Below are 18,787 nucleotides of genomic sequence, written 5' to 3'. Positions count from 1 at the left end.
AAAAACTTCACAAGCCACCCCTCGTCCTCGCCCTCTGCTTTGAAATGCTGAACGAGGGGTGTGCCTTGAAGAAAATGAATACAAATCTGCGATTGATTTTCATAATGTTTCTGCGGTGTTTGAAAACCAATCGTTTGAACCTCTGAGTTCTTACCTAAGTCAACCACTCCTACGCGTCTAAGTGCTCCAAACTGATATATGACAATATCTACTTTGGATCACGTGCTCCTTGGAGCGACTAAGACGGATCGCGCGTCATCTCGCCTCCCCAAATTTTTCCCCCTCTGCACATCGGATCCAAAACATCTAGCCATAGGAGCAAGAAAAGGCGAAAGATGTTTAACTCAGTGAACCTAGGAAACTTCTGCTCTCAGTCGCGCAAAGAGCGGAGCGCTGACTTTGGAGACAGAGCAGGTTGCGCTTCCAATCTCTACCTCCCCAGCTGCACCTATTACGTCCCTGAATTTTCAACTGTGTCATCTTTCCTGCCACAGGCCCCCTCTCGCCAAATCTCGTACCCTTATTCCACTAACCTCTCGCAAGTGCAGCCAGTTCGAGAGGTCTCCTACGGGCTAGACCCCTCTAGTAAATGGCACCATAGAAGCAATTACGCGTCGTGTTATTCCGCAGAAGATCTGATGCACAGGGAATGTATCCCGCCTTCCACCATGACCGAAATGCTAATGAAAAACGAGAGCGTGTACAGCCACCACCACCCCAGCTCCAACCATCCTCCAGCTACGGGATTCTACTCCAGCATGAACAAAAACACTGTCCTGCCCCAAGGCTTTGACCGCTTCTTCGAAAATGCCTACTGCGGGTCGGAGAACCCGCCCGAGACCTGCCTGCAGAAGGGCGAGAGCAAGCTGGAGTCCGAGCCCCAGCCCAATGCACTGTCAACCCGAGGAGAGCCGGGCATGGACCCGGAAGATGAAGAGGAGAACACAAACCCAGGGTCTTCAGCCTCGTCCTCTTCTGTCAACAAGGAAGGCAGCAAAAACAGCAACTCGAGTAGGTAGAGCAGTAAATGGAAAGGTTAAGGCACTAGCCCGTATGTTTTGTCGGTCAAATTTTATGTGGAGTTTTATAAGCATTCAAAGGATTTTATTATAACCTACAAAGCTCTTTCTTCCAACGAGAAGAATTTTTACGATGGGAAAGCTCTTTGAAAAAATGGGGATGTTAGACGCAGACACAGTATCTTAGAGTCTGTGAAATTTTAAAAGCACACCATCGTGACAAATATTAACTTTGATCATGAACTTACGGGAGCATTTTAAAAGGATTTGAACCCCCGGCCTCTGAGGGTAAAAAGCAATTGGGCAGAACACTGTTTTTAGCTTCCTGGGCTTTCTTTCAGGCACTAAGATCCATGCAGGGTGGGTTTTTTTTAATTAAAAGTCTGTGCTGAGTCTTCCCCTCCCCTATATATATTTAGATAGAGATAGAAATATATATTTTGCAAGGGGTGTGGAGGTAGATGGCAAAAGGGGGCAACGTTTTTAATTCAGTCCGGGTCTTGCTTGTGTCTGTGTGTGTGTCTGTGTTTCTGTGTGCTTTGGGGTTGCACCGCTGCTTCTCGAGGTCTCAGGCTTGCTGTCTTTGGGGCAAAGCGGGGCATTTGAGCGCACGTCTTGCTTTCTTTTGTAAGAAATCGCTAAGTATTTGCCAAGCTGGAGCCCAGCAACTCTTAAACTTAGTGCTGCTTGAGACCTCTTGCATTTCTCCCCCCACTCCTTCCTCCTCGCTTCCATGATGAAAACAATACATCCCTTTTGCTGTTCAGATGCTCCCTTTTATTTTACTTTGATTCTCTCTCTCTTTTTTTTTCTGGTGTGTGTGGCGAGTGGTATTGGAGATAATCAAAAACTTATGCGGACCTTCGTGTGTAGTTCATACAACCCCAGCATCGCTCCTGCTGCTTCTATACAGAGAACAGATTTGCAGGCTGTGAGCGTGTGTTTTTCAGCAGCTTCTGCTTCCCTGAAGCCTGTTGAGATATATTGTTGCCTACCATCCCAAAGGGTGTTTTGACCCGCTATATTTCTGGCCCCAAATCCTGGGCAGGGGGAAGTGTATTTGAGATCACACAAGGTCGTTCCTGCCACAGCTGAGTTCACCTCTGCATGCTACTAACAATAGGCAAAGCCTAAAGTGTGGCGAATATGTATGACCCAGTGCATTTCTCCCTATGTGTGTGCCCGCTGTCCGTGTGATCTGAGCCAGAGATGAGTCTGTGTGGTGGTGGTGGTGGTGTTTTTTTTCTTCCTTTCTTTCCTTTTTTTTCCCGCTTAGTATTTACATTCCCTTTTGGTTCCTTTAAGGTGCTCCCCGTACAAGAAAGAAGAGGTGTCCTTACTCGAAATTCCAGATAAGAGAGCTAGAAAGAGAATTTTTCTTCAATGTCTATATAAACAAAGAAAAGAGGCTCCAGTTGTCTAGGATGCTAAATCTTACTGATCGACAGGTTAAAATTTGGTTTCAGAACAGAAGAATGAAAGAGAAAAAATTAAGCAGAGACCGGCTGCAGTATTTTTCTGGAAACCCCTTGTTGTGAACTTGTTTTTAACTCCCCTCTGCTGCTGAAGTGTATCTGTATTAAGGAGGACCATTGCAAGCATGGGTTGTCTTTTGAGTCGACAAGCAAAGTTTGAGCCTTTTCGTTACTTATATTTGTATGTCTGGGACAGTTTCAAGTAACAAAAGGAGATCAATATGCTTTCAGTTCCCTACAGCGGTCAAGGACTTGGAAACCATGAACATTTTTATTTAACGTTTTGTCCAGACGATTGGGATTCTGGTTTTCTTTTTTATTTTTAGCGTGATTCTTATTTCGCCACCTCTCTCCATGTGATCAAACCACAGTGCTGTGTTACTCTGATGATGCCTGAAAGATGCAGTTATGTCTTCTCTCAAGACCGGCCAGTCTCCCTATCTGATTTAGTTGCCTGCATTTTGGAGGGAGGGAGGTGGCGGGGGGGCGGGGGGGGCTGAGTGTGTGCGAGGCTGTGTGTGTACATACACATGTGTGTGTCTAGTCACAACCACATACGCACAACCCATTTGTGCTCTCGTGCTTATACATGCCAAGGGTTGTTGTCGAGACCTAATTTAAATATCCTGTCCAGCTACAGAACGACTTCATTTCACCCTCCCCTTTCTCTATACATCTTTATATATATATATATATATATTTATATACATATATATATATATACACACACATATATCCACATATATTTGGGCGTGTGTATATACATATATATAATATATATAGTCTATGCAGACCCATTTGTACATGTTTTGGCGGGGTGGGGAGGGAGGAGAGGAAATACAGAAGACAATACATTTGCAATAACTGTCTCGAGATTGTTTGTAAATACATTTCGTAATGCATTTTTTGTTCCGGATCTGGGAGACAAAGAGCAAACCAGAGGAAAAGGAAAAGAGTAAAAAAAAAAAAAAATTAATTAAAATAATACTAATAAGTAAATCTTTGTGTATGTAAAGTGAATCCCCGGGAAACTCTGTGACATTTCTGTGGCAAATAAAGACATTGCAAGCTGTTCTACATTATGATTTTATTTGACCATTTTATTGGTATTTCCTCTCTTAAAAAGCCTCGTTGCGGTCAATGTGGGGTAAGGCTTTGCTCTAGGACTTGAGACGCTAGCAGGGCGCTTTTGGATGGGAGCGGGGCTCGCATCATCCATATTCATGTGGCTCTTCGCAAGCTCGGGCGGTCCAAATGAATCCGGAGCCTCGGCGTTTGTTGTGGAGCCCGGCTCCATCAGCGAATTGAAATTTATAGGAGCTGGTCGGCCCAGTAATGCGACTGGGTATTATTCGGCTCCAGATGTTTTCCGGTTGTAGTTAATCCGCCCCCCCACCCCAGCTTCTTCTTTGCATTTGTGCGAGCACCATCCCTAGATTTTTTTTTTCCTCCCTTTTGCAAATGAATGAAACTCTCCTTCCCCCGGAGCAAGGATAAAGTCAAGGATAAACCTACCTTCTCCGTGCAAAGCACAAATGCAAAGTCAAGTCCTTTAAATTCCTGCTAAAGGAAAACAAGTTCAACCTCCAGGCACTGGAAGCAGAAGTGCAGTTTTAGGTGGGCTCAGTGACTTTTCCTCTCCCCCCCCCCTCCTTCTACAGGCCCCTTTGAGTGTATTAAAGATGCCCAATTTGTTTGCGAGGACAAAGGGAGAAGATGCCGGGCAGGGGTTGGGTGCTGGGGGTTTTATGTCAATATAAGGAGCCAGGGGGGTATTTGTCTTTTATGGTATTATTCCCAGTCCCAGCGCCCCTGCCTTGCTGCTGCGGACTTGTGTAGCTGGAGGAGGGGAGGAGAGGTGGCCCGGAAAAAGAAGTGAGCGGACCGACAAAAAAGCAGCAACACATCCTCTTCCCATACAGTGACAGCGCTCTTGTAAAATGCTCATAATTGCTTTTAAATATAGCTCCGTTGAACCAAAACACTTGGATGGTGTCTCTTGATTTTTATGTGACAGCGGCGGACCCACAAAAATGTGCTTAGTTTGCACATGCACACACACACACACACACACACACGCACGCACACAGAGGACAAAATCAACTTTGCTTTTGCATGATAGACCCATCCTCATTTCGCCATGATATAATCTGAAAGGCGGATCTTCCCGGGGATGTTTCTTATTAAATGAGATGGAAGAGAAGAAAGGCTTAGATGGAAGGGAGGGGGGGCGGAAAAAAAGAGAGTTTCTTTGTATTTATGTTTCAAATTCGCCGCTATTGAAGCGTGGAGGCTTCTGGCCTAAAAAGAAGGGGGGGGGGAGGAAAAACCCTGGCAGCAATTCGGCCTTTTTGTTGGCATGTTTTAAAATAATAATACTAATATGAACTTAGAGCTTGAGAAGGGGAGGGAGAATGGTTTGCTAAAAAAGGGGGGGCAGAGAGTTGCAACGCAACGGGAAAGCCGTGCAATGCAACACGATTGCGCAAAATAAAAATCTCTTAAAATAAAACAGAGCAAAATCAAAGAAAAGGGGATAAAATAAAAACAACCCCCCCGTACATTGGGCAGCTGTAGCTGCCAAGCCAAGATCTGGCCAAGAAAAGAGTCTGCTTTGTTCCTCGAAATCCACCTTTCTTTAATGAGTGTTTGCCAAACCCTTTCCAAGGTTAGGAAAACCAACTAGAGATGCAATAAGGTGCTTATCGCCAGGTCAGAAATAGCAGTTAATACCCCGTAACAGCAGCGGCTGTCCGGACAAAAGCGAGTAGTCTAGACATTGTAATAAAGACTGCAGCACTAAAGAGCTTAATTTTTCTTAATTACCCCGTCTGGCCATAGGAAAAGACTTCCGCAGTAAATAGTAAACAAATAAGGGTGTCCTGCCTGGGGATTTTTTCTCTCTCTCTCTCCCTCCCTTTCCATGTCTTCAGTTCAACTGCAGCACAATGAAACTGGAGGCCTAGTTCAAAGTTTTCGCCAGCTAAAATGGAATGCGAGTTGTAAAACCCAAGTTTATAGACCATGTGGGAGTTTACAGCGGCATTAAACAGCAGTACCATGTAGGAAAAGCCTGTTAATGTTCCCCCCCCCCTTTTTGGGTGGGGGGTGGTTACGTGAGGAAGCAGCGCTGCTTTGGGTACCACCGTGGGGGAAACACAACCACAAAAAGACCCCACCAGCTTTTATGTTGATGGTCCCGAGCTGTGGGTTGGGGGATCTTTTCCCCCCTTTCTTTCAAGGGAACTTCACACTTCAGCGCTAAAAGGCCGAGCGCCCTTTGTAGCCCGAAATGATGGCCCTGGCCTGGAGGGGGGAGGCAGGGATCCCCCAGGAAGAAAAATGTGAATATATGATGTCTTTGAACTTCAATAAAGTCAAGTCCATCACCTTTAGCCCTTTTGTAATACAGCGGAATCAGAAAGTCGCTGGGCTTTAAGCCGGCTCCGCCTCCTGAGAGAGAAAGGGGGGTGAGGGGGGGTGAAGGGGATACCCCCCCATCTTAATTCGGACCCAAACCCGGTGTCTACAACGTTTAATGTTTAACTCCGCCGCCCGGAGTTTAATGCATTTCGAAGGAGGTTTAACACACGCCCGGCGCCCGCGCTTTATTATTGTTATAAACCTTTTGATATCTCAACGCATGAAAAGTTTTTATAACTTTGTTTGGCATAAAACTTTTACAAGTTTTTTTTTTTTTTTTTAAACACCCCCCCTCCTTAAAAAAAAAAATCCCAGCACGCATTTAGGGCTTTCCAGCAGACAACTTTATTCCTACCTCTCATGTCCATCACAATGAATGGCTTCCTCATAGGCTGGGGAGCTTGGGGTATTGCTACGTTAATGACACACAGACTAATTACGAAGGACCTTTCCGTGTGACGTACAAACACATCAAGCCAACCTGTTTCTTATTCCTGCTTGGACTTCCTACCCAGCGTGTTGGCAGCCGATCCAGGTGACTTTGTTGTGCAATATTTCAGAGAAGGGGGCATAGTTTTAATTGGCTTCTTGTAGGGGGAATCCTCCTTGAAGCGGGCTTCCTTGCAAGAGCAGATCTCTTCCACTTTTGCAGGAAAAATGGAGCTTCTTTTACTACTTTTTTCTTTCTTGCTTGCTTGCTTTTTTTTTTAAAGAACTGCACATTCACGTCCAGGGCTAAAATGCGCGCCTACACACATGCATGCATGCAACACACATGTGCAGGCAGGCACACGCACCCAGACAGCCCACACCCCCGACACAAGCACGCACGCATGCATGCAGGCAACACACGTGTGCAGGCAGGCGCGCCGACCCATACAGCACACACACTCAACACACACACGCGCGCATGCGAAACCCGGGTGCAGACAGGCACGCACACCCATACAGCCCACGCACGAAGCACACGCACACATGCATGCATGCAACACACACGTGCAGGCAAGCCCACACATCCATGCAGCCCACACACATGCATGCATGCAACACATATGTGCAGGCAGGCACGCACTCCCACACAGCCCACCCCCAAATCACGCACATGCATGCAACACATGTGCAGCCAGGCATGCGCAGACTGCCCATACACCCAACACACACATGTGCAGCAAGGCACACACATGAATCCACGCACACCCGTGCATTCAACACACACATGCAGCCAGACACACACCCCCAGCACACAGGCAAACAAACGCACACCCAGCAGCTCCTGCACTGGAAATGAGGAGCATAAACTTGACTGTGTGATCCTCCCCGTCCTAAGGGCGAATTCTCCCTCTTTTGGGGGTGTTTTTGGGTGGCCTGGGAATAACCAGGTCTGTCGACCAGCTCCGCAAGACCTGCAGACAATAGCGGGGAGGGGAAAGCCTTCCTCTCCCCCTTTGCTCTTTCCTCCCGGGGTTGACGTTGGCAAAGCTGGGATTAGAAAATCCGAAGAACAAAGGCAGTGGCTTTGGCAAGTGGACTTGAATCGACCATCAGTTGAGCTAATCTGCGCCTGTTGGATCCCAGGGCGAATTCAGTGACCGGGGTACGAGGAACTTTTATGGGAGCCCTAGTTGTCCCCGACGGAGCTCCATGGCTGTGACCACGTAAATAAATACTCCCTAGCCCTCTCTGTCTTAGGGAGCTGTAACGTTGTCTGCACGGACTGCTCTGCTACATGGACAGGAGAGGATTTGCTGCTGAAATACAGTGTGGGCCACGAGGCAAAAGGAAAAAAAAAAGACAACCAGATTAGGGAGGGGGGGAGAGAAAAACTAACTTTGGGGAAAGTATTTTGAGAGCTCAGTTGAGCCATATGAGGCCCCATTCCCACGCACGGCTCTGGCTGGCTGGCCCTCTCGAGCTGCCCGCTTCTTTTTCTTCCTGTTTTTTTTGCTATCAAAGCAAATATGAAAACATGACTTGTATTATACCCCCCCCAAAATGGCGTCTCATTAAGGCCTTTCATAAAGTTGGGGGCAAAACTCTGCAGCATCTGGTAGCTCCCAGCACGTCCCTCTGCTTTTGATAACTTGGAAATTACCACATGCAACTGCAAGAATGAGGTTTGCAGCCTCATAAGAGGCGGTTGGCTTTTCTTTGCCTTTTTTTTTTAATATCTTCAGTCGAGGGATTAAAACGGAGCAGATTGCGGAGGGAGCCCTATAAAAATAACTTGATTCATTCGGGGGGAGGTGGGGAGAGACTGAATGCAAACATTACAACTGTTTCTGTGTTACAAGTTGGAAAGGGGGGGGGTCGTTGGTTTTAATAGTTTAAGGGATACCTTCCTTTGAATGAAGTGATGCATCCTAATGGCCTTCTGCAGCGCCTGCTTGAGAAAGGCGTCTGATATGAACCGTATGCTACTGTACAAGTGAGTGTTCAAATGGCTGGCCCTCGCCTCTGCTGCGGCTTGCAAACAATATGTCATTAAGAAAATGGAAGTGTTTCCAGATTATAGTCCAGGCTTCGGAGTGGATGGAGAGTCTTGTGTGTGCATTTTATTTGTGAATGCATGCACGCTGCTGTCTGCCCTTTTGCAACGCACCGGACTCTCCGGTATATCCAACTCCCTGTCTGGCGGAGTCGAGCAGAATAAAACAGCCCTTATCCCAGCTCTCATGTTTATTCCCACACCACAAAGGCGGAAACCTCTTGCATGTCCAGGTTTATTCCGAGACTCCTTGTTTTTTTTTAATTTTGCCCCTGATCCGACCGGACTTCGGGATCTCCCCTGCTCCGTCTCCTAGCGGGGTCAGGCTGAGAGCTACAGCTGAAACAATCGTGTTTATATGGACGCACTTAAAGCAGGTTCATGGAATAACCCCAGCAAAATATCAGGCTACTAGCCCCATGGGGAAGAAAAGACAAATCCCACCTCCCCAGCTAGAATTTGGGGGGATTTTTTTCCCCAAAATAACGAAAGTTTTTACGCAGCTTTTCACACGCGCTTACTTCTTTTCCAGCTCTTCGCCTTGCTCCTCTCGCCCCCAGTGCTTCCCCTTTTCCACAGATGCCCCCAACAAGTCAATGACATTAAAGATCACAACACGTTTAAAGTCATCTTGTACCTGGGGGTTGGGGCGGGAATAAAATGCCACCATTTTCCGACCTGAAGCCAGCAATGCTGCTTGCTGGGGAAGATTTAAAAAAAAAAAAAATGCTTAAGCCGCTTGGACTTCATAGCTCTGGATGGGACCAGACCCGATTTTTTTTGGTGTCATATCGAGGGAAAATGACAGGAAAAAATGCCTGGCTGAATCAACTTTAACAAGGACCCCGGTGCAATGCTCTCGTGTCGCTCCCCGCGCGGCTCGTGCTAGCATACGACTCGCCCTGTGCAAAACTCGTCCTCTTGATCAAAGGGAAAGGAAGGCAGGCAAAGTAAAACCCGTATATTAATGTCTGAAGACGGCTATGTTGGCGGTAGGAAAATTTGAACACCGTTTTCAATACCACCTCAAGGAACATAATATCATTCCATAATTCTTTGACTTAAGTTACTCAGAAAGAAGGAAGCGGAATAAGAGGGACTGTAAAGTTTGATAGATTTCTTGCGGTGATAGTTTACAGTTTCTAAGCCAACATATAAAGGCGTGGGTTTTATTTTTGCATCGCTGTTATTGTACTCCAGTGGACTTTGCCATAAATCAGAATTATTTCCGCTACAACAGGGGGGTATGATACCGGGCAGAAATACAAATTTAAGGTAATCATTAAAGTGTTGCTATCAAATACTTCCTCGGAGCGAAAAAAAAATGAATGTTCGTCATAAAAAATGTAAGAAAAGTTGGTTAAAAAAAAGGCAATGGACATAAGAGGCACTTTCTGGGCATAACTCACTGTTAAATAATTAGATTGAAAAGGAGGCAGGTAAAATATTATGCGCCAGTTGGAGAGGGTCTTTGTTGGGGATAGTCTCCACGTGCATTTTAAATGCGTTTTGGACGGATAAGGGAGGGGGAAAGGGGCTTTTTAGCAGGGTTTCTGCCTCTTTTTCCATGCAGGCAAGAGAAGGAAGCGCCTAAAGCTGATTTTAGAGGGATATACTAAGCCAATTCTTTGCCTTTTGGCCCTTCAGAAAGGACCATCCCACAGCCAGGACAATAGAGAAACATTAGCAATTGGCTTTACACACACACACACACACACACGCAGGAGAAAGGGAGGCAGCTATATTTGGTGGGACTTATATACTTGCATAAAGCTAAACCCTCAGACCATTTCCAATGTCCACGGTGTCTCCCCCCCACCCCCCTTACAGGATGGTGTCTATGAACATATAATGCCACGCGTGTGCGTGTGCAGGGCACGTAGGTGTACTTCCCCCAGGCGCGTGCTTTGTGTGTGTGCCACTCTCCAGCCTGCATATTGTTCTGCTAAAAGTGTGTAAAATTCAAAGGAGGTTATTAAAGTCCTTCCCACATCTCGGCGCTCTCCTTTTAAGTTTTAATAGCGTTTGTTCGTATTTATTTTCTGTAATTAGAGACAAGCATTTTTCCCAACGGGGGTTCTACTTAAGCTGATGAATTTTATTTCTTTTTCCATTAATGACCCATGTTTATCATACTTCTAATTATTTTTAACTTTAAACAATATTCCGTCTCCTGGAAACCTCTTCCGTGCTCTTGAGTAGCAGCGACTTCTCCTCGACAAGACAAAAAAATAATCCCTTAGTGCTAAAGCTTTTTTTTTGTGGTTTACATACACTCCAATATCGTAATGATGAAACTGGTTCCCCCCCACCCCTCTCACCACCCGTGGCTGCCACTCTCTGAGTTGGCTTTCCGGTCCTGGCTTTAAAAGAGCTTTTAACAGCTTTCAAATATTTGCATAAATGGATTGTGTTGGTCCCCCCACCCCCCTCACCCCTATAAAGCGCCATGCCCGGTCCCTTGCAAATCTTGATTTTATATTCACAACATTTTCACGTGCATAAAAGAGGAGTTTTCCAGCAGCTTCTTCTCACTCCAGCAGCCTGCGTGGGGCTGGGATTTCGCCGAAGCAGCCTGCGAAGGAGAACCAAAAATTCAAATTATTCACGTCCAAGGGGCTCACACAAAGTCCTTCCTATCTCCCGCGACCAAAGCCCAGGAACACGCGGCAAAGGGGGGGGGAATAGAGCAAAACACATTTAATCTTCAGGCAGACAATCCAGGAAACTATGAGGTCAAATTGTTGGTGTCGCAAAAATGCACATGTGTAGATGTTTGAGTGAGCAGCATAAATTATTGAGGAACCACATCAGCTGCAAAAATAAAGTAGAAGTAGGGGTGGGGGGGGGGGAGAAGCTGAGAGAAAGGGGGGGTATGGAGCAATATAACACCAAATTGCATTGGTCTTTAATTTCATCACCTATAAATGAGAAAATATTGGTTCCCATACTAAAGTTTTATCCTTTGCTTATAAATATGATGTGGGATTTTCGTTGGATATCATAAACCGGAACGATTTCTATCAAACTGTTTTAAAGAGACCTATGCAGATAACACAAATAGAGGCAATAAAGTCGCAAATAGCTTTCCAGGGGAACCAAATGGCGACTGCAGCTTTTTACTGCGCTGTATATGGGGGAGACAAAATCGTCCTACGGAGTTTGGAGCCTCCTCGGCCTAGGAGAAGGCACCGGGGCGCACTTGAGGATGCGGAAAGCAGGCTCGGAAGTCCCTTGAAAGTTAAAGCCGAGGGGGCTGGAGGGAAAGAGGGTTACCAGACGTCACAGGACCGTGCTTTTAACACCGAGACCGTAAAATGGTCCAGTACCACTTCTCCCCCCCGCCACCCCTTGCAGCTGGGACTTTTATTTCCCCTCCCAATGCGTTGCTTTTGGGGTCTTTCCCCCCTTTTTGCCAGCCAAGGCGGCGTTTCATTTATTTCTGCTGGCGTTTCCTTCCCTTGAAAGTGACTCTGAACCCGTGTGGCTTTCCAATCGCTCGTAATGATCTTGAAACCCCAGCTTTGCTCGGTCGCCTCTTTCTTCCCTTTTATTTATCCCCACTCCCCTTCCACACCGAGCCCTCGCCTCACTCAGCCCCGGGGTTTGTCAAGCAGAGGTTTCCGCCGGTGGTCGTGAAAAATCACACGCACACCCACGCACACCACTCTCACGCACACCCCCAGGTCAGCTTCCCTGCTCTCCCCCCTCTTTTCCAAAATGCCCAATAAAGCCAAGAGCGAAAAGACAACGGTAAAAATGCTCTCCTGGCTGGGGTGCTAATTCTTGTTGTAAGATCGTTAACACGGAGGCGGGGGAAGGAAAAAAAACCCAAACCAACAACAACCCCCAAACTCCCACAACAGGAAAAGTGTTGCATAAAAAGAGCGAGGAGGAATGGACAGGAAAGACACTTTCTCTTCTCAAAATCAAGCAGAAAGAAAAAAAAAGCAAAAAATAAAAGCAAAGCAACTCCTAGGCGAACCGAGACGTTGCAATTTGGAAATTGCAGCTATTTGGGCAAATATAGTTTGGATTTCGGGGTTTTTCTCCCCCTGAGTAATTATTTCGTGTCGTGGAGGAGACAGAGGGGGGGGGGTGGAAAAAACTCTTCCAATCCCCCTGAAGTGGTCTCCTGTTTAAAGATCGATCCCAGTGAACAAATTTGACCTCCTCTTTCTCCCCACGAGATATTTTGCAAGATCCGTGCCCAGCGCTGGAGATACTATTTGAGCAAAGAAACTTAAGGCAGTGAACAATGAGAGGGGATAATTAAAAAAACCTGCCTTTGCAGAGTCTCTTCCACTTCGGCTGCAGAGGGGGAGGGAAAAAAAAAGTGTGCGTGGTGGTGGGGGAGATAAAATAAGAGAAGATGCTTTTATTTTGCTTTTCTTTCTTGTTCATTTTCTTTCCTTGTGAAATGAGCGCTCGCACAATCTGCTTACCGTCCTAAAGAGCTTGGGATTTCGGTGGGAACCAGAGACACAATCCAGAGCAGTGCAAGGGTTGGCGAGGAACCTCCCCCCCTTTCTGATTTCAAACAACCTTAAAAACAAACCAAACCAAACCAGATGCCTCCATCCTCCTGCCTTTCCAGCCTGGAAGCGGGGCACCCCGAGCCCATGCATAACCCCCCTCCAGCACCAAAAACCCACACCAACCTTAGCTTTAACAAAATAATGACAATCATGGAAAGCAAAACCCACCCTCAAGAGCCCCAAAAGCAACTCAAAATATGGCAAGTTTTGCTCGGGGCGGGGAAGTAGCAGGCGCCCGGCGGGGGAGAGGGAAGAAAGTTCATTTTAGGCTGGGGAAGTGTCTGTGCCTCTTGCCAGAAAGTGGGTTTATTTTGGGATGGGGGGGAAAAAAAAATAAAAGGAGAAGAAGGGGAGAGAGACAAGGGGTGGGGGGAGGAAAATGGGGTGGGGGGCAAAGGAAGGTTGATTATTTGCTGACCTTTTTATTGGCATTTGACTTTGCCTGTGTTTGCCCGGTCGTTTCCTTTTTTTGCCCCCACTCTGCCGTGCACACGCGTTGGCTCATTGGTAAACAAACCGGAGCGAAGGGGGCTCGCTCCTTTGTTCAACGTGAAGGTCCCCGGCTCCCTACCCCGGCCGGGCTGATAGATGTCGCTGTTGCTCCACGTTGGTTCTCCGCGCTCCCAACAACTTGACCCCTGTGACGTCATCGGCGTCTGAATCATCAAGGCCATTTTCAATCCTCATTGGCCTGGGCGTCACGTGGTGGGGACCAATGCGTGGATAATTATGGTGCTGATATTTTTCCCTAAAAAAAAGATGTCAGCCCCTGGCTGTAGTATTCCTCTTTAAAAGCCCTCTCTGAAAATGTCATGCCCCAACAATGTGACTTCTAACTCGTTTTTGATGGACTCCTTGGCCGGTACCTGTAGAGGGGAGAATTATTCCTCTAACCAAGGGATGTACATGCAGCCTGGAAGCGATTTCAGCTGTGGAGTGATGAGGAACTGTGGACTTATCCCGTCTCTTTCCAAAAGAGACGAGGTGAATAACGCTAACCTGTCTCTCAACACCTATCCATCTTACCTGTCGCAGCTAGACACTTGGTGTGACCCCAAAAATACTTACAGGATCGAGCAACCTGTTGCGAGACAGCTCCCATCCTGCTCCTTCCCCACCAATGTCAAGGAAGAGAATGTTTGCTGTATGTATAACGCTGACAAAAGGGCAAAAAATGCCACAGAGACAGCCCTCTACCCCAACCAAATGCCTGACTCTTGCCTAAACGACCATGAAGTACCCGTGCCCAGCTACTACCGAACAAGCCAAGGTTATTCCTCCATGGAGAAGACGCCAAACTGCAGCAATCCAAATGAGTTTGAGGCAAGTTTTGAATCCAGGGCGAGTCTGAATCCAAGGAACGAGCATCTGGAGCAGCCTCCACCGCCTCCTCCACCGCCACCCGTGGCTAAAGTGAGTTTCCCCGAAAACACCAAAACAGACAACCCTCAGAACACGGCCACCAACGAAATTAAAACCGAAAAAAGTGCCCCCGCTCCCAAAATCGGCCCCTCGGAGCCAGAGAAGGAGCTGAACAAAAGCACTGACACCAGCACTGACAATTCTGACAATGAGACGAAAGGTAAGGACTCGTTCATGATCAGGAGCTGGCTTGGCCGCAGGCTTGGAGGCGAGCGGAGGAAGGGGTGGCTTCGCCCCCTGCAAACTTCGCGAGGAGGTTTGGGGGGTGCTGTCTGGAGGGGTCCCAGCCCCCTGTCCCCCCCTCACTTGATCTGTAAAATCCAGAGGTGCACACTGCAAAGGACTGGGGGTGGCTGGGGGGAGAGCTGGATCTGGGATCGCTTTGGACGCGCATCGTCTTGCTTGGAGGATGTGTGTGAGTGCCGGTATTTATTTCAGTGTGGACTCGCAAGGAGCCGTGCGCTTAATTAGACGAGGTGGCTTTTATCCTGGGCTAAGATGGCACTGAGTTTGCCAAGCAAAAAGCTCTTGTCGTTTCGGGGCCGTTTTCTCTGCCAGGGCTTGCTTTCTGGTGTGTCTTCAGATGGTTTCCCACCACTCTTCTGCTTCGCCCAGTTGCAAATGCTTTGAGTCGAAAAGAATATGGACCGGGTCATATTTTCACTTGCCAAACAGCTGAGGCTGGAGTTGTGTGCTGCGGTTCATTTCATTGCTTGACGCTCGCTATTTTGGGGGAAGAAGGGGTGAAAAGCGGGGTGGTTTTTTTTTTAATTCTTAGTTTCTCATTTTTGGGGGCGAATGGAGATCTGGTTTGTGAAGGCGAAAAATGTTTGTACGTGTTGAGCTGATGGCTTAAGTTTGGGTTTCTGTGGAAAGAGGCTTTCATTCATCTGATCTGACTCTCACTGTGGAGAGTGTGCATGGCTTGAAATACATGGGTCTCTTCATCTTCAGAGATATTAGAGCCACTTAGATGGATTGAAGTGTTTCTTCCAGGTTAGGAAGGAGATGTCTTGTGTGATTTGACTGAAAAGTTGCAGCAAAATACTCAGTGTTAAATGGTTTTGGAAGCGGAGAGGGCTTTAAGTAAACGGATTGGTTTCTTTGGGTGTGATTTCGGGGTTCCCACAGTTTTTGTGTCTAAGACTTGGTAGTATAATTAGAAAGCAAGCAGCAGAGGGAGATATGGCCAGGAAATATGTAGCCTCGCACAGAGACACGCGTGTGTTTTGTGTGTATCCTCGCACGCATGCATGCATGCCCCGGGTATGGGCTGCCAGGGGAGAACATACAAACCTTTCACGTCCTCTGTGCTTCACGTGGAAGAAATCTCCCTGCAAAATCACCTTTACAAATTGGCCTTTCCCAAAACACTCCCCCAGTCCCAGCCTCCCCAAAAGCCGCGCTGAATGCATCCCGCACGCAATGGCAAATTATTTTATCTGACAGCGGAGTTGCAATTCCACAAAACACAAAGTCAAGGTTATCAAAAGCCCAGCAAACTTATCTTCTCCCAGCGTCTTGTATTTGCACGCCAGGATGCAATTTTGGTGGGAGTTTGCCTACGGGGGGAAAAAAAAAGACTATCTTGGCTTTCAGTTGCAATGGGGGCAAACTAATAATAATGATGATGATGATGATAATAACAACAACAATACTAGCATGAAACAAGGGGAAGAGGCTTCACCTCCAGCATTGATGGGAAGCTCAAACAAAATGGATGTGTACGTGGAAAAGTCCTGGGTTTGGAGACTTGTGCATTTTGCCAAACAGGGCTATATTGCTTTTGCCATTAGTAAAGCTCACGGCTAGTTGGGGAGCGGATTTGGTTTGCTTCTGGATCTCCGGGTTTAAACAATTCCTGCGTAGCTAAATGTTTCGTTTCTGTTGAGCCTGAGATATAAATCTGTGTGTATATTCATCCAGGCACAAGGTAAGATATTTTGCAATGTCTTTGAGAGCGCTGGAAAGCCAGACTCTGTAGCCAGAAATTGCTAGGTGCAATGACAAGGAAGCGGAACTTCGAACATGGAGGAAAGGGGCATTTCAAGCCAGCTCATTCTGAAAGGCATAATTGGTTAAATAAAGTGTTGTTTGTCTGGGGGTTTTTTTTTCATCCTTATTATTAGCCCTATTTCCAGCGGACGAAATTTCTGACACTGGCAGGAATAGGGCAGCGAGTGGATTTTCAGACTGGTAGAAGGCATCACTTTCCTTTGAGATAGAGATATATATATGTGTCTATATATAGACACATACAGATATAGACCTATATATGCCTATATATATGCGTACTTATGCCTTATGCCTAAACTATACATACCCCCTATCTATCTATCTATCTATCTATCTGTATGTGTGTGTGTATATATACACATATGTATATATGTGTATATATGTATGCATGTGTATATGTACTTATGTATGTATGTGTGTGTGTATATATACATATGTATATATGAGTGTGTGTATATATATATGTATGCATGTGCATATGTATATATGTATGTATGTGCGTGTGTGTATATATATGATGCATATGTATATGTCTGCGTATGTACATGTGTGTGTAGTTTAGGCATAAGTACGAGTCGACCCCTGATGCCAGGGGTTTCCTCAAGACCAAATTCAAATCCGAAGTATTTGCTGTGTTTATCGGTGAACGCCTGAAATGCATTTGCCTTTATACAGAGCTTGTGGGGTGGGGTGGGGGGTGGATAAGTGTGTGGGTGTGTATGGAAGAAATGCCGCTGCCTAAGAATATACCTATCTGGCACACATGCTTCAGAAAGGCAAAGATCTTCCAGGAGGATGATTAGGACAAATGCAATTGGTACACTTCCCAATCCTCCTAGCATCTGGGAGAAGTAGATTTTCCTCCAGAGAGAGAGAGAGAGAAAAAAAAAAGGCTCAATGTGCCAAACCTTTCAGCCCATCTTCTTCAAATTTAGCCTCAAATGATGGGCTGGTAGCACCCCGAGCGGGTGTGGGTGTAGGGGAAATCGAGGGCAAAGCGCCTACGGAGAACTTAGCAAAGTTACACCGCTGTGGTTAAAAGTCCCCCCACTCTTCAAGCCTGGATGTAGCCCCCTTGAAGCCATGAGCAATTTCATAAAATTACATTCTGCTGACATGCCTGACGTGTGGACATCCCTCCAGCTCGGAAGAGTGGAAAAGCCGAAAAGCAACTGCATTTCACTAAGATATCCGTTACTTGAAATATGCAGTTAGAGTGGGTGAGAGCTTGGGCTGCCGCCTCGTAGGTGCACACAGCGTGGATCCATTCAGCGATGTGGCCAGGGTCCCTGACACCTATTGGCTATTAAAAATAATAAAAAAGAAAGGTCAAATTAAGTTTCAGGGCCCCCCCAAATAATCCAAGACATTGTTTTTCACCTCCCCTGTGCAAGCCATGCTTCTTTTGCACCAAAAGAAGCTGATTAAAAAAAAAAGGAAGGAAAGCAATAAAGAAATCATTAAATACACAGCTTTAGCCTGGTAAGTTCTCTTTCCTATTCCACGGATACTTATACGATAATGTTATTTTTAACAGAGGATATAAAGGCAGAAAACACTACAGGAAATTGGCTGACAGCAAAGAGCGGAAGAAAGAAAAGGTGTCCTTATACTAAACACCAGACGCTGGAATTGGAGAAGGAATTCTTGTTCAATATGTATTTGACCCGTGAGCGCCGCCTGGAGATTAGTAAGAGTATTAACCTGACAGACAGACAAGTCAAAATCTGGTTTCAAAACCGCAGGATGAAACTCAAGAAAATGAACAGAGAGAACCGAATTCGCGAACTGACTTCCAATTTTAATTTCACCTGAGTGTGTTCAATGCTATTTAAGGGAGAAAGATGGGCCGGGGTGGGGTGGTGGAGAGGGGGCACACAGAAGGAAACCTTTGCAGTTTTTTTCTTCTTCTGGGTATAAATGCAATGCGTATGAAAAAAAAAAAGAGGGGAAAAAAAGGGGGAAAAAAAAAGGAAGGAAAAAAAAAATAAGGACCTCAAGTCATTTGGGTATTTACAGTTTGTAGAGCGAAGATGCAGAGGCATAAGCATGAGAATATATATTGCATCCATGTTTCTATGTAAAATAAAAGATTGAGATGGTTGCTAAAAACCAGCTTATAAAAATGTTTTAAGTTATTTACGTGCAGCACAAAATGAAACTAATAATAATAAAAAGAAACCAGAAGGACCTTTCTCTATGCATTTTATGTTTAGGATAATAGACGAGTCTGAAAGTTTGCTTTTCCTATTCTAGTGTAGTCTGCCTATTGTACAATAAAATGACGAAAAGATGAATTTCATATAAGTGTCTGTACATTCAAGTGGGAACATGCTCACATCTTGTAGTTATGCAGTTTCTTCCAATGAAGTGATACTATCCACCATATATTTAAGAAAAAAAATAAAA

General features: G+C 46.1%; 2 protein-coding genes and 1 long non-coding RNA gene across 3 annotated transcripts in view; 2 read left to right on the top strand and 1 right to left on the bottom strand.

The window, feature by feature from the left end:
* Window positions 1–9: 9 nt before the first annotated feature.
* Window positions 10–2,984, top strand: HOXC11 (homeobox C11). Its single transcript, XM_090051884.1, has 2 exons — window positions 10–1,011; window positions 2,325–2,984. The coding sequence occupies exons 1-2, from the start codon at window positions 336–338 to the stop codon at window positions 2,555–2,557; spliced, it is 909 nt and encodes a 302-aa protein (XP_089908010.1). The 5' UTR covers window positions 10–335; the 3' UTR covers window positions 2,558–2,984.
* A 7,495-nt stretch (window positions 2,985–10,479) lies between these two features.
* Window positions 10,480–13,575, bottom strand: LOC149860840 (uncharacterized). The gene is made up of 3 exons (XR_016443343.1): window positions 13,359–13,575; window positions 10,838–10,977; window positions 10,480–10,613 (listed from the first exon to the last, which is right to left on the bottom strand). It is a non-coding gene; the product is annotated as an uncharacterized LOC149860840 (long non-coding RNA).
* Window positions 13,576–13,602: 27 nt separating this feature from the next.
* HOXC10 (homeobox C10) overlaps window positions 13,603–18,787 on the top strand; it is a 5,322-nt gene continuing 137 nt past the window's right edge. Inside the window, exons 1-2 of the mRNA XM_090055984.1 lie at window positions 13,603–14,522; window positions 17,916–18,787. The exon at window positions 17,916–18,787 is cut by the window's right edge and continues 137 nt beyond it. Coding sequence (XP_089912110.1) covers window positions 13,748–14,522; window positions 17,916–18,193 — 1,053 coding nt within the window. The 5' untranslated portion in view covers window positions 13,603–13,747 and the 3' untranslated portion in view covers window positions 18,194–18,787. The remainder of the gene's footprint in view (window positions 14,523–17,915) is intronic.

The sequence above is a fragment of the Crocodylus siamensis genome, chromosome 6, assembly GCF_052110815.1.
Source record: "Crocodylus siamensis isolate JL-2025a chromosome 6, ASM5211081v1, whole genome shotgun sequence".
In the NCBI taxonomy this organism is placed as follows: Eukaryota; Metazoa; Chordata; order Crocodylia; family Crocodylidae; genus Crocodylus; species Crocodylus siamensis.
This window is presented reverse-complemented; position numbering and strand designations above follow the sequence as displayed.

Excerpts from the sequence above, each read along its gene's own strand:
- HOXC11 (XM_090051884.1), top strand. The coding sequence starts at position 336 with ATGTTTAACTCAGTGAACCTAGGAAACTTCTGCTCTCAGTCGCGCAAA. Across the intron at positions 1,012-2,324 it reads CAGCAAAAACAGCAACTCGA|GTGCTCCCCGTACAAGAAAG; the intron begins GTAGGTAGAGCA and ends GGTTCCTTTAAG.